The sequence below is a fragment of the Myxine glutinosa genome, chromosome 2, assembly GCF_964187855.1.
Source record: "Myxine glutinosa chromosome 2, kmMyxGlut1.1, whole genome shotgun sequence".
NCBI classification, from domain to species: domain Eukaryota; kingdom Metazoa; phylum Chordata; class Myxini; order Myxiniformes; family Myxinidae; genus Myxine; species Myxine glutinosa.
The window spans coordinates 139,429,043-139,443,394 of record NC_136262.1 but is presented as its reverse complement, the minus strand read 5'-3'; the positions used below and the strand labels follow the sequence as shown (position 1 = coordinate 139,443,394).

Sequence of the window (14,352 nt, the reverse complement as noted above, 5' to 3'; positions counted from 1 at the left end):
AAATACGTTTCCATTGTTGTGCAGTTTGCATCACAAAATCCAATATGAACAAAGATTATCAAAAGCTCATCCAATTAAATGAAATAAAAAGACGGGAAAATTTTCAGAACCAAGACAATATTTATTTCGGCATCTGCAGTAACTTTTTTTTTTTTTTGTATACAAGATCGAGGCTCGTGAAAGAGCTAACATTAATCACACAAAAAGTCAAACCGACACATAAAACACAAAATAAGGGTAGAGGTAGACAAGATGGGGAGAGAGGGGGAAGGACACAAACACAACATTTGAGAGCAGAGACATCGAGAGAACTGTGGGAGGGAGAGGGCTTGGGGGGAGGTGGGAGAGGTATAAAACATATGAACACTGCAAGGACTTCCAGGAAAGAAGTTGGAATTTCAAAAATGTGCATCTGGGGTGAATTAATGGGGGTAGAAAAGATCAAGGTTTTGGATGGGGGAACATAAGAGATGGTGGTGAACAGCTGTTTTAAAGACCTGGAGGGAGGAGTGGGATTGAAGGGAGTGAGGGAGTTTGTTCCAGAGGCAGGAGAAAAGAGGAATGAAAGAGTGAAGGTGAGCAGAGAGCCTAGATTTTGGCAGTTTAACCATAAGAGGGTTGCTGGCAGATCTTGTGCGACCTGTAGGAATATTTGGGGGACAGAGCACAGAGAGAGCTGGGGGAGCAAGGCCGGAGAGGAGTCGGTAGAAGACAGAAAGACCACCTTCACCATTCACCTTCAGAAAGTATTCACACCCCCTGACCTTTCTCACATTTTGTTGTGTTGCAGACTGAATTTAAAATGGATTAAATTGAGATTATTTGGTCCAGATCTCCACAAAATAACCCACAATGTCAAAGTGGAATTTTTTTTTTTTAAAGAAATTTTTACTAAATAATTAAAAATGAAAAAATTGAAATGTCAAATTTACACAAGTATTCACCCCCATGAGTGAATAGAAGAAGTCCTGAGTCATAGAAGCGCCTTTAACAGCAATAAAGAGTCTTCTTCGGTTTATCTGTATGAGCTTTGCACATCTGGATTTGGAGAGTTTCTCCCATTCTTCCTTGCAGATTTGCTCAAGCTCTGCCAAGTTGGATGGGGAGCATCAGTGAACAGGTATCTTCAAGTCTTTCCACAGATTCTCAATGGGATTCAGGTCTGGGCTTTGGCTGGGCACTCAACGACTTTCACGTTCTTGTCTGAAGCCATTCCGGTGTTGCTTTGTCTGTATACTTGGGGTCATTGTCCTGGTGGAATGTAAATCTTCGCTGCAGTCTCAGGTGTTTTGCACTCTGTGAGCAGTTTCCCCTCAAGGATTTGCCTGTATTTGGCTCCATTCATAGTTCCCTCTATCCTTAAAAGAATCCTAGTCCCTGTTACTGAAAAGCATCCCCGTAGCATGATGCTGCCACCACAATGCTTCACTGTAGGGATGTTGGCAGATGGGTGATGAGCTGTGCTCAGTTTCTGCCAGACATAGCGCTTTGCGTTCAGGCCAAAGAGTTCAATTTTAATCTCATCAGACCACAGAATATTTTGCCTCATGCTCTCAGAGTCTTTCACATGCCTTTTTACAAACTCCAGGCATGCTGTCATGTGCCATTTTCTCAGGAGTGGCTTCCATATTGCCACTCTCCCATAAAGTAGATATTTGTGAAGCACTGCAGCAACTGTTGTCCTTCTGGCAGGTTCTCTCATCTCAGCCAAGGAACCATGTAGTTCTGTCAGAAAGGTCACTGGGTTATTGGTCACCTTGCTGACATGTTCTTCTTGCCCGGTTGCTCAGTTTGGTTGGACGGCCAGCTCCAAGAAGAGTCTGGGAAGTATCATATTCTTTCCATTAGCCAATGATGGAGCCACTGTGCTCTTGGAAACTTTCAACACTCTAGAAATTGTTTTATACCCCTCCCCAGATCTTTACCTCCTCACAATTCTATCTCAGAGTTCTACGGAGAGTTCCTTGGACTTCATGGTAGAGTTTCTGCTCTGACAAGCACTGCCAACTGTGGGACCTTATATAGAAAGGTGTGTTTCTTTCCACCAAATCATGTCCACTCATTTGAATTGGTCACAGGTGGTCTCCAATCAAGTTGTAGACATCTTTGACATTATGGGTTATTATATGTGGAGACCATTGACCAAAAAAATCTCAATTGAATCCTTTTTAAATTCAGGCTGTAACACAACAAAATGTGAAAAAAGTTAAGGGGTGTGAATACTTTCCAAAGCTACTGTACAAATCAGACCTCTGTCACAAACCTTGGGCTTGTAAGGCTGTGCTGTTTTGAGGAAGTGGTTGTGGCGCATTTGAGAGTCGTGCTCTGCCAGGCTGGTTCCAAAAAGCGGGTGCCGTTGGTTGAACAGCTGGGATGTGCTTGTGTGCAGTGTAGAGGTATTGCTTGGCTTTGCATATTTCTGCAACAAAGATTCACTTGAAGCCTCTCCTTTTTCATGATGAAAAATGTCATAAGACTTCACTCAAAAACATACCAATATTTACACCTCTCCTTTTTCATAACCCCTCAGCAGAGATGTTACTATACAACTTGTATCCTCTGCTTATTGAAGGCCTCATTAATTTACAGTCGAGACTGTGCCATACCCTTTGTTGCCCGAAGACATTTTGGTAGAACATACGAAAACGTTTCCTTGTGTAAGTGCAGCGGTAAGCGCCACCCATCAAAGACTCGATCACGAGACCCACATCGATAAGTGTGATCTTGTAGTCAGGAGGCAGATTGCTCTGTGGAACAGCAGTTTGAGCAATCAGTAATGAAGAAACTTAGAATTGTAGAATTTCAACAAGTAGAAAAAAACAAGTGATCACACATATGCTCCACTAATTTTTTCTTTGGATATTAAGTCGAGGCTCGTGTAAGAGCTAGCATATATAACATATAATAAAGGGAGCGGGAGACAAGAGGGGGGTGAGAGAGGGAAGCACAACAGTGGAGAACAGGGACATCGGGAGATTTGTGGAGGGGAGAGGGCTGGTGCGGGGCACACGGGATAAACAAGATGGACACTACAGGGGATTTCAGGAAAGAAAACAGGGAATTTTTAGGAGATGGATTTGGAGTGTATTAACAGGGGTATAAAAGATCAATGTTTTCAATGGGGGAAGATCAGAGATGATGGTGAACAGCTGTTTTAAAGACCTGGAGGGAGGAGTGGGATTGAAGACAGTGTGGGAGTTTGTTCCAAAGGTGGGAAAACAGAGGAATGAAAGGGTGAAGGTGAGCAGAAAGTATTGATTTTGGCAGTTTCACAAGAAGAGGGTTGCTGGCAGATCTTGTGCGACCAGAAGGAATATTTGGGGGACAGACCACAGACAGAGCTGGGGGAGCAAGACCGGAGAGGAGTCGGTAGAAGACAGAAAGACCACCACCCTGCCTGTGGTGAGAGAGAGAAAGGCCTTCAGAATCAGCTTCAACGTGGGAGATACCAATGATTCTGAATGCTTTGGTTTCAACAGCGTGAAGACGAGCTAGGTGTGAGGCAGGAGCACCATCCCAGAGGGGAGAGCAGTATTCCATTGTGATGCACAATAAAGTTTTGTATGTGGTGAGAAGTTCAGTTGTGCCAAGGAAGGACTTCGCACGACGGAGGATGCCCAGTCAGCGACTGGCTTTGGAGGCCAGCTTGGAAATGTGGTTTTCCCAGGAAAGATGATGGCAGACAAGTCAGGAGACGACGATGGTTCACGAGCGAGCGGTATTCAATGACAAAGGACGGACTATAACTGAAACAGGCCCGGACTGGGGGGTCGGGGGCCAACGTGGTAGGTGTCGGCCCCCGACATGCGGTGTACATGCCTATTTGTGTCAGAATTTTGAACGAGGTACAAATCCCCAAAAACACACATTCATTGCTTTAAACCTATATAACTTTGTCCCAAATATTCTGAATTAGTACATTTAGGTGTCATCTTGTAGAACACAATCACGGCTTTCAGAAAATGTATAGTTTTATATACTTTATATCAATTATCTACATGTTATAAGCCTCTGAACCTCAAAAAATGGTGAAAAAGGGCATTTTAAAAAGTATTTCGTTACCCTTCAAAGCCATGCATTCATTATAAAAGCCTTTTTCAGATACTTTTCACAGCTGGAATAAAAGTAGATCTATATAACTACTCTACTGAATGTGTTTTTGTGTTACTCATGTCAGTTCCTGAGTCACAGCTCCTCCTCATATAGGATGAAGCAGATGAACCATAACGTAAGAGATATTTATATAAGCCCTGTTTTGCACATATCAGGGTGTTCCATAGTTCTTCTTTAGGGCGCAACAAACAGCAGTTATACGTATGTATTAACTCTGTAAAAATCATTGACCTCCTTTGTTTCTCTGAGACACAACAAGTTTGAGTGTGAATTTAGAAACCATAACGGTCTCTTACGTTACGCACGTCATGCTCCCTGTAAGCCAGGTAAGTGCATATCGAAGTGAAATATACCATCAGACCATCACATTAGCTTGAATTCTATGCCATTTAAAAAGATCGGGACGCTCTTGGTGCGTTAAGTACGCAAAACTAGCCGAAACAGCATCTTCGGGAAGAAGAGGAAGGAATTCATATATCTTATTTTGGTCTCTTACGTTATGCTAACAAGGAAGGGAAACTTTGACCATGAATAAAAACGGAACCTCTGGGCCGATCGGTGTCAGTTTGGCTGCGTTTGATAGCCCAGGCTTAGGGCTTTAAGGATATCAAGGTGATTTTTAGCTATTCCCAAAACAGAATTTTGACCCCTGGGAGGCCCAAATGTACCTCGTTCAAAATTCTGACCCATTTACAAAGGGCCCCAATATGCGCTGCGTGCGCAGGCCTTTAAGAGCCAGCTGTACATAATTGTGTGTGGTGCTGGCCTGGAAATGTCAAAACGAAGGTTACTGACCTTGAAATGAGATAGAAAACAATGTATAATCAGTTATGAGGTTAGTTAGCTACACAATACCGAAAATTCGGTTCGATTCCAACAACTTTGAAACTTTGACCTTTGTGACCTTCAAAGGTCAAAGGTTGAAGATTCTGAAATTTGTTGGAAAACTTGTATTTCATGATATATGTGATAATATAAGATCAGGTACGACATTTCACCCTATCAGGAAGTGAACAATGTAATAAAACCATCAAAAATCGACCTTTCTAACATTCATGACCTTGTGACCTTGACCTTGGGGCTAAAATGAAAAATCGAGCTCAGTGGGGCTAGACACACGACATTGGCCTAACCAAATACCGAAACCCCTGTCAGATTCCACTAACTCCCTCGGAGAAGATGCAGCTTGAACTCGATTACCCCCTAAAAATACACCTTTTTCGGGCGTCGCTCCACCCACAATGGGCACAATACGCCAACTCTAGGCAGGAAACAACTAGATCATGATATCAACCTCCCACCCAAGTTTCATTAAGATCGGATGATATCATCGGGTAGTTATGCTGCGGACAGACAGACAAACAGACAGACACACACTCATGACGAATATAGTGGTCACTCTGTTTGATAACTCGTGAACCAATAGTGAGACCCAAAAGCTTGAGTGACAGAACTTCTTCGAGAGGATTGTTGAGAAAGTACATGGGAGGGTTGTCCAGACGGTCTTTTCGGAGAGACAAAGTGAGAGTGTGAGATTTGTCAGGATTGAAAGACATGTTCCACTTGTTTGACCAGTTTGTGATTTTGTCCAGGTCTGCAGAGAGTGAAGAGGATGCTGCCTGCCAATCTGAGGGTTGAGATATGGAGCGGCAGAGAGTGGAGTCATCAGCAAAAAGATAGAGAGGATTCTACAGAGAGTCGGAGAGATCATTAATGAAGACCAGAAAAAGCACAGGGCCCAGAACATTGCCTGGAAGAACTCCAGCCTGGACAGAAAGATGAGAGAATTCCATTGAGAGCCACACGTTGACGACGACATGAGAGGAGGTCCACAAGCCATGCTGGAGGTTTCCATGGATACCATAAGAGAAGAGTTTGGTAAGCAAAGCGGGGTGCCAGACCGCATCAAAGGCACGTGGCATGTCAAGGGACACAGCTCTGATTTCCTGTTTGGCATCGAGGACATCCATCGATTGTTGAGACAGCAGAAGCAGCATGCCCAGAGTAGAATGACCTGGTCTGAAACCAAATTGATGATCAGAGATCAAGCCATTGGGGAAGAGGAAGGATTTAATATCAGAAGCAATGATGGATTCCATGAACAAGTGGAAGGAATGTATGGAGACAAAAGGTCTGAAGGTGAATATCAGAAAAACGAAGGTGATGGCAAGTGGTAAAGCATGTGGTGAGGTGGAAAGAACTGGGAAGTGGCCGTGTGCTGTGTGCAGGAAGGGTGTCGGAGTAAATTCCATTCAATGTACAATGTGCGCTGAGTGGGTTCATCAAAAATGTAGTGGTTTGAGAGGGTCATTAACCAGTGTGGCAGCTACATTCAAATGTAAGGTGTGCACAGAGGGCGCTGCAGATGGAGGAAATGTTGAGTTGGATCTTGGAGATGGAGTGAAGCTGGAAGGTGTGAAAACATTTTGTTACCTCGGGAGACATGCTGAATGGAGAAGGTGGATCAGACTCGGCAACGGCTGCTAGAGTGAGATGTGCATGGAAGAAGTTTCGGGAACTGCGTGGCGTGCTGACGAGGAGGGGAGTGTCGTTGAAGCTGAAGGGAAAGGTGTATGCTGCATGTGTGAGAAGTGTTATGATTTATGGGAGCGAGACATGGGTAATGAACGTAGAGCAGCAAGGAAGGCTGGAAAGGGTGGAAATGCGAATGGTTCGGTGGATGTGCGGAGTATCGTTGAGAGAGAGGAAGACAAATGATGAATTGCGAAAGATGATGGGAATAGAGCCTGTGATTGATGCTGTGAAGAGAAACAGTTTGAGATGGTTTGGTCATGTGTTGAGGAAGGATGAAAGTGACTGGTTGAGAAGAGTGATGGAAATGAATGTAGAAGGAAGTAGAGGACGGGGAAGACCGAGAAAGACTTGGCTAAAGATGGTCGAGGAAGAAATGCGGGCAAGGGGGTTAACAAGGGGAGATGCAGAAAATAGGGCAAAATGGAAAAGATTGTCATGGGGACGGCAAGGCTAACCCCCGCTCATGCAGGGAAAATGGCCTTAAAATGCCTGTTGTTGTATCGTTTTTGGCCTGATCGCCCAATGGTAAAGAATCACTGAAAAAATTCTAGTAGCCGGATCCGAATCTGGATCTTCAACAAAATCTAATCATTTCGTCCTTGTGACATACGCTACATCTCTGCCAAATTTCATCTGAATCCGTCCACAACATTTTGAGATACTTTGTTCACAAACAGACAGGGGTGAAAACATAACCTCCATACACCTTTGGTGGTGGAGGAAAAATAAATGTATGAGTTAGATCTAATTAATAACCTTACGAGTAAAATCTGATCTGATCAATAACTTTATGAACAACATCCAATTTGAGAATTGCAGAAAGGGAGAAAAAAAACAAAAGACAAAGGAAAGCCATAAAATACCACAAAATGGGAAAACAATAATAATGGACACTTGTGTCCATTGTCCAAAAAGGTTGAAATAAGTTAGGCCCACCTTCTTTACATCTCGGACAAGATAATAAATGGAGGGATTTGTCGGTCCATGCTTCTGCAAAAGGCACAAATTAAACAGTTGAGTATGAATATACCAAATAAACAAATTGCAAACCATTTATTTAATAATAATAATAATAATACATTTATTTTATATAGCGCTTTTCAAGAAGTCCAAAGACGCTGCTATTCATTAATTTACATGTGCTATTAATTATGATTATACAGTAAATGGATAAAACTGCAGATGTGCAACCAAATTAGCATGCTGTGTACCATGATTACATCACTGCATCTTTTCATGGAAAACAAGTCGGGCCACCCCATCAAGATCGGGTTATGTAGACTTTTACCCAGGGGGCCAAACCAGTTTTTCTTGGAAAAACAGACATGGCATGCTGTAAAAGGTTTTGCTGCCAAAAATCATATCTATATATATCTAGGAACAAAATGTATATGGACAACCTTGCCAACAAGCCACTGGAAATCTGTAGGAAGCCTCGAAACAACATGACCCGATACGCGAATACAGCGCCTTCAGTGGAGCTCCATTATGGTTTATCTATGTCCCACGAATGGAAAAGTTAGTTCTCGCAACCCGAATAGACCATAACTCAGTAATTATGACAGTCTGTACCAACTGCAGTTCCCTTGAAAGCCATAATATTGGCCAGTCATTAAAGTGTTCGGAAAACCATACATTTATGTTAAAATTTTAACCTCTTACAGCACACCATGTCTGTTACAAACCCATTTGGTCCCCTGGGTATATGGATTTTTTATATACATTTTATAGATGTTTATTGTGAAAGCTAACATTATGTCAACTTGTGTTGCAGGCATCTGACGGAAGATGACTCGCCATTCAGGAAAACGGGTGCTGGAGGGAGCAGTGTCTCTGGATATATATAGATATGATTTTTGGCAGCCAACCTTTTACAGCACACCATGTCTGTTAAAACCCATTTGGCCCCCTGAGTATTCAATGAAATATTAAGAAGATTGTTGTTTATGGCTGCAGCAAAAATTAACTCAGGAGTGCAACATAGCGATGGTGGGCCAAATGGCTGCCCCATTTCATTATTTAAAATCATAAGGGACCCTGCGCCACGTTTTTTTTTTTTTTGTATTTTTTTTTTTTGTATACAAGATCGAGGCTCGTGAAAGAGCTAACATTAATCACACAAAAAGTCAAACCGACACACAAAACACAAAAAACAAGGGGAGCGGCAGACAAGATGGGAAGAGAGTGGGAAGGACACAAACACAACATTTGAGAGCAGGGACATCGGGAGGACTTGGGGGGAGGTGGGAGAGGTATAAAACATATGAACACTGCAAGGACTCTGGGGTGAATTACCAGGGGTAGAAAAGATCAAGGTTTTGGATGGGGGAAGATAAGAGATGGTGGTGAACAGCTGTTTTAAAGACCTGGAAGGAGGAGTGGGATTGAAGGGAGTGGGGGAGTTTGTTCCAGAGGCGGGAGAAAAGGGGAATTAAAGAGTGAAGGTGAGCAGAGAGCCTAGATTTTGGCAGTTTAACCATAAGAGGGTTGCAGGCAGATCTTGTGCGACCTGAAGGAATATTGGGGGGACAGAGCACAGAGAGAGAGCTGGGGGAGCAAGGCCGGAGAGGAGTCGGTAGAAGACAGAAAGACGACCAACCTGCCTGCGGTGAGTGAGTGAAAGGCCCTCGGAGTTGACTTCATCGCAGGAGATTCCAATGATTCTGAAAGCTTTGGCCTCAACAGCGTGAAGCCGAGCTAGGTGTGAGGCAGGAGCACCAGCCCAGAGGGGGGAACAGTATTCCATTGAGCTGCGGATGAAAGCCTTGTATGTGGTGAGGAGCTCGGGTGTGCCAAGGAAGGACTTCGCACGACGGAGGATGCCCAGTCGGGGACTGGCTTTGGAGGCCAGCTTGGAAATGTGGTTTTCCCAAGAAAGATCATGGCAGATAGTGAGACCCAAAAGCTTGAGCGACAGAACTTCTTGGAGAGGATTGTTGAGAAAGTAGATGGGAGGGTTTTCCAGTCGGTCCTTTCAGAGAGACATTGTAAGAGTGTGAGATTTGTCAGGATTGAAAGACATGTTCCACTTGTTTGACCAGTCTGTGATTTTGTCCAGGTCTGCAGAGAGTGAGGAGGCTGCAGACTGCCGATCTGAGGGATGAGGAATGGAGCGGCAGATCGTGGAGTCATCAGCAAAGAGATAGAGAGGATTTTCCATAGAGTCGGAGAGATCATTGATACAACAACAACAACATGCATTTTAAAGGCCATTTTCCCTGCTAGAGCAGGGGTTAGCCTTGCGGTCCCCATGACAATCTTCTCCATTTTGCCCTATTTTCTGCATCTCTCCTTGTTAACCCCCTTGCCCGCATTTCTTCTTCCACCATATTTAGCCAAGTCTTTCTCGGTCTTCCCCGTCCTCTGCTTCCTTCTACATTCATTTCCATCACTCTTCTCAACCAGTCACTTTCATCCTTCCTCAACACATGACCAAACCATCTCAACCTGTTCCTCTTCACAGCATCAATCACAGGCTCTATTCCCATCATCTTTCGCAATTCATCATTTTTCTTCCTCTCTCTCAACGATACTCCGCACATCCGTCGAACCATTCGCATTTCCACCCTTTCCAACCTTCGTTGCTGCTCTACGTTCATTACCCATGTCTCGCTCCCATAAATCATAACACTTCTCACACATGCAGCATACACCTTGCCCTTCAGCTTCAACGACACTCCCCTCATCATCAGCACGCCACTCAGTTCCCGAAACTTCTTCCATGCACATCTCACTCGAGCAACCGTTGCCAAGTCTGATCCACCTTCTCCATTCAGCATGTCTCTGAGGTAGCAAAATGTTTTCACACCTTCCAGCTTCACGCCGTCTCCAAGATCCAACTCAACATCTCCTCCATCTGCAGCTCCCTCTGTGCACACCTTACACTTGAATGTAGCTGCCACACTGGTTAATGACCCTCTCAGACCACTACATTTTTGATGAACCCACTCAGCGCACATTGTACATTGAATGGAGTTCACTCCGACACCCTTCCTACACACAGCACAGGGCCACTTCCCAGTTCTTTCCACCTCATCACATGCTTTACCACTTGCCATCACCTTCGTCTTTCCGATATTCACCTTGAGACCTTTTGTCTCCATACATTCCTTCCACGTGTTCATCTTTTCCTTCAGTCCATCCATACTTTCCGCAATCAACACCAGATCATCTGCATACAACAACTCCCACGGTAAACCCTCCTTTACGTTCTGAGCCAGCACCTCCATCACAGCTACAAATAGTAGTGGACTTAGTACCGACCCCTGATGCACTCCCACCTTCACCTCAAACTCACCACTGTTCCCGTCCTTCGTCCTTACAGCTGTGCGCGCTCTTTTGTACATTGCCATCACTACTCTGATCAACCATTCCTCCACTCCTAACTTCCTCAATGCCCATGTCAATACTTTGCGTGGTACCCTATCGAATGCTTTCTCCAGATCAACAAACCCAAGAAACAACTTCTTCCTCTTCTCCATGTACTTCTCCTGCAACTGCCTCACAATGAAAAGCACGTCTGTCGTTCCTCTTCCTGGCATGAATCCAAACTGCATTTCGTCGATCTTCACTTTCTTCCTTATCCTCCTCTCCAACACCCTTTCCAATACCTTCATTCCATGCTCCAATAACTTTATCGCTCGGTACGAGCCACACTCCAGAGGGTCACCTTTCCCCTTGTATAGAGGGACGAGGGTACTCAGTTCCCAATCCACTGGAATGCGGCCTTCTTTCACCACCAGATTACAGATCTCTGTCATTCTCTTCACACCCCAACTTCCTGCTGCCTTCAACATATCTCCCACAACTCCCGTCGGCCCTCCCGCTTTTCTACCCTTCATTGCTTTTATCGCTTCCTCAACTTCCTTCTCAGTTATCTTCTCTGCCGGTCCTAAAACTGGGTTACTCTCTATGTTGCCATCCCATTCATTCTCTGTATTCAACAGCATTTCCATATATCTTTTCCATCTTCCTTTAATTCCATCAAGGTCGACAACGATTTGTCCCACTTCATCCTTCAAGCAACTCACCCCCATCACATCACACCTCTCTTTCGCTATCTGCTTTGCAATCCTGAATACCGCTCTCTGACCCTCTTCCGAATCCAAGCGTTCTCCGAACATTTTCCTACATGCCTCCTGCGCCTTTGCTACCTCTTTCTTTGCAGCCTTCCTGGCTGCCTTATAACTTTCATGCTCTGCTGTTTCTGCTCCCGTACCCTTCGCCCTCTGCCACTCCTTGAACTTCTTCCTCTTCACGTCAATCCTCTTTCCAACTTCATCATCCCACCACCATGTTTCCGAGTGCCTCGGTGGTCCTTTTGTCCATCCACATACCTCACCAACGGCTCCCAACAGACTAGCTTTCATTGACATCCAACCACTTTCAAGCTCAACCACATCATCCTCGACCCTACTCAGCCTCTCTTTTAATGCCTCCCTTACTGTCACCTCTTTCAACCTCCACACCTTCATTCTCGGTTGGTACTTCACCCGCCGAGCTCTCCTCGCACCTTTCACCCTTACGTCGCAGACAACCAAGTGGTGCTGTGAAACAGCCTCCTCCCCCGGGATCACCTTTGTGTCCCGGAGGTGCCCCCTATCTCGCCTACGCACCATCAGGTAGTCAACGGTTGTCGTCGACCCACCTGACGTGTATGTAACAAGCTTATTATCCTCTTTCTGGAACTGAGTATTACAAATCAACAAATCAGCTCCATCAGCAAACTCCAAAATCCTTTCACCTTCTCCATTTCTCACACCATATCCGTAACCCCCATGAACTCCCTCAAAACCATCAATACTCCTTCCCACATGTCCATTTAGGTCTCCTCCTACCACAACAACTTCCTCATCTTTCACGTTTTCCATCAGCTTCTCTAACGCACACCAGAACTTGTCCTTTTCCTCATCGCTTCGACCAACCTGCGGAGCATATCCCGAGATGACGTTCACCAAGAACTTTCCAATCATCATTTTCACCATCATCAACCTATCACTCACTCTAGTCACACTCACCACACTGTCTACAAACTCCTCAGAAAACAGGACACCAACACCATTCACGCCCTCCGGGCACCCTTGCCACACAAACTTGTATTTCTGTCCCTGCCTACCCTTCACCATTCTCACACCACTTCCCTTCCATCTCGTCTCTTGCACACAACATATGTCTACTCTTCTTCTGACCAATACTTCCACCACTTCTCCTGATCTCCCTGTCATTGTCCCTACATTCCATGTCCCAAACCTCAGAAACCGATCTCCACTTCGGGCTGTACCCTGCCCATATGTAGTTGTAATTGTCATGGTTCTCTTTTTGAGGCAATGTTTTTATGGCCGGATGCCCTTCCTGATGCCAACCCTCTTAGTCGTCTCTTACGACATGCAGGGATACGGTGTACCTATTCTTATCCAGGGTACACACCGGGAAACGTTTAAAACATGGAAATTCTGGGGGGTGGAGGGTGGTGTCAAGGGAAAGATAAAATGAAAATAAACCCCTTCAGCCGGCACTTAGCTTGGCGTCCCAAAGAGTACTTTCAGGAGCTTGGCGGCTGTTGAAACTGGGGTAGCCACTCATGCGGGAAGTGGTCCAAAATGGCGGTGTCGAACACCGCGCGTCGAAGATACAACAAGCGTGAGGCGAGCAGATTAGACGGCCTCCTTTCGATTCTCTACCGTCAAGTCCAAATGCGGCCTTCAGCTTCCAAGAGCCCAGCAGTTGTCCAAAACCTCGTGTGGGGAAATGTGGTATCTGTCCGTCGTCTTGTCCACCGTCCACACGCGGCTCCAAGCTCCGGCGTGAGGAAGCCCTCCGTCCACCCGCACGCTTCGCCAGGCCCCGATGCTTTATACGACTTGCTTTATACGCATTGTTAAAAGTAAATAATGACAGTTGTTTTCTTTCACAATCCTGCGAGATTTCCAGAACTCCTCATCATTGATGAAGACCAGAAATAGCACAGGGCCCAGAACACTACCTTGGGGAACTCCAGCCAGAACAGGAAGGGGAGATGAGAGAAATCCATTCAGGGCCACACGTTGCCTACGACCAGAGAGGAAGTCCGCAAGCCATGAGTGGAGATTTCCGTGAATACCATAGGAGGTGAGTTTGGTGAACAGAGCTGGGTGCCAGACTGTATCGAAGGCACGTGATATGTCAAGTGAGACAGCTCTGAAAACCTGTTTGGCATTGAGGACCTCCATCCATTGTTGAGACAGCAGAAGCAACATGTCCAGAGTAGAATGACCTGGTCTGAATCCAAATTGATGATCGGAGATCAAGCCATTGGACAAGAGGAAGGATTTGATATCTGAAGCAATGATGGATTCCATGACTTTGCTGATAATTGGGAGCAGGCTGATTGGTCTGTAGTTGCAAGGATCTGTTTTTGAACCTTTTTGTGTAAAGCTGTAATGTTTGCTGATTTCCAAGATGCTGGCAGATGACCTTGAGCAAAAGAGAGGGTGAAAAGAATAGAGAGAGGGTGAGATAGAGCCGAAGAGCAGGATTTTAGGACCTGTGGGCTGATGCCATCTGGTCCAGTTGCAGAATCAGAGTCGAGGTTTGACAAAAACTTCTCCACCTTGTCAGGAGAGAAGGACACAGAGTCCAGGAGCAGTTGGGTTCGACTGGGAAAGGTGGGAACAGAGAGAGATGGGTTTGGGACACAAGATTTTGAGGCAAACACAGAGTTGAGGC

At 45.2% G+C, this 14,352-nt stretch overlaps 1 protein-coding gene across 2 annotated transcripts in view; it reads right to left on the bottom strand.

Moving 5' to 3' along the window:
• The window catches only part of TRPM7 (transient receptor potential cation channel subfamily M member 7), a 250,871-nt gene that overhangs the window by 158,223 nt on the left and 78,296 nt on the right, over positions 1 to 14,352 (bottom strand). For both annotated transcript variants that reach the window (XM_078771748.1, XM_078771749.1), the window contains 3 exons: positions 7,585 to 7,638; positions 2,607 to 2,747; positions 2,264 to 2,419 (listed from right to left, as the gene is read on the bottom strand). In XM_078771748.1, coding sequence (XP_078627874.1) covers positions 2,264 to 2,419; positions 2,607 to 2,747; positions 7,585 to 7,638 — 351 coding nt within the window. The remainder of the gene's footprint in view (positions 1 to 2,263; positions 2,420 to 2,606; positions 2,748 to 7,584; positions 7,639 to 14,352) is intronic.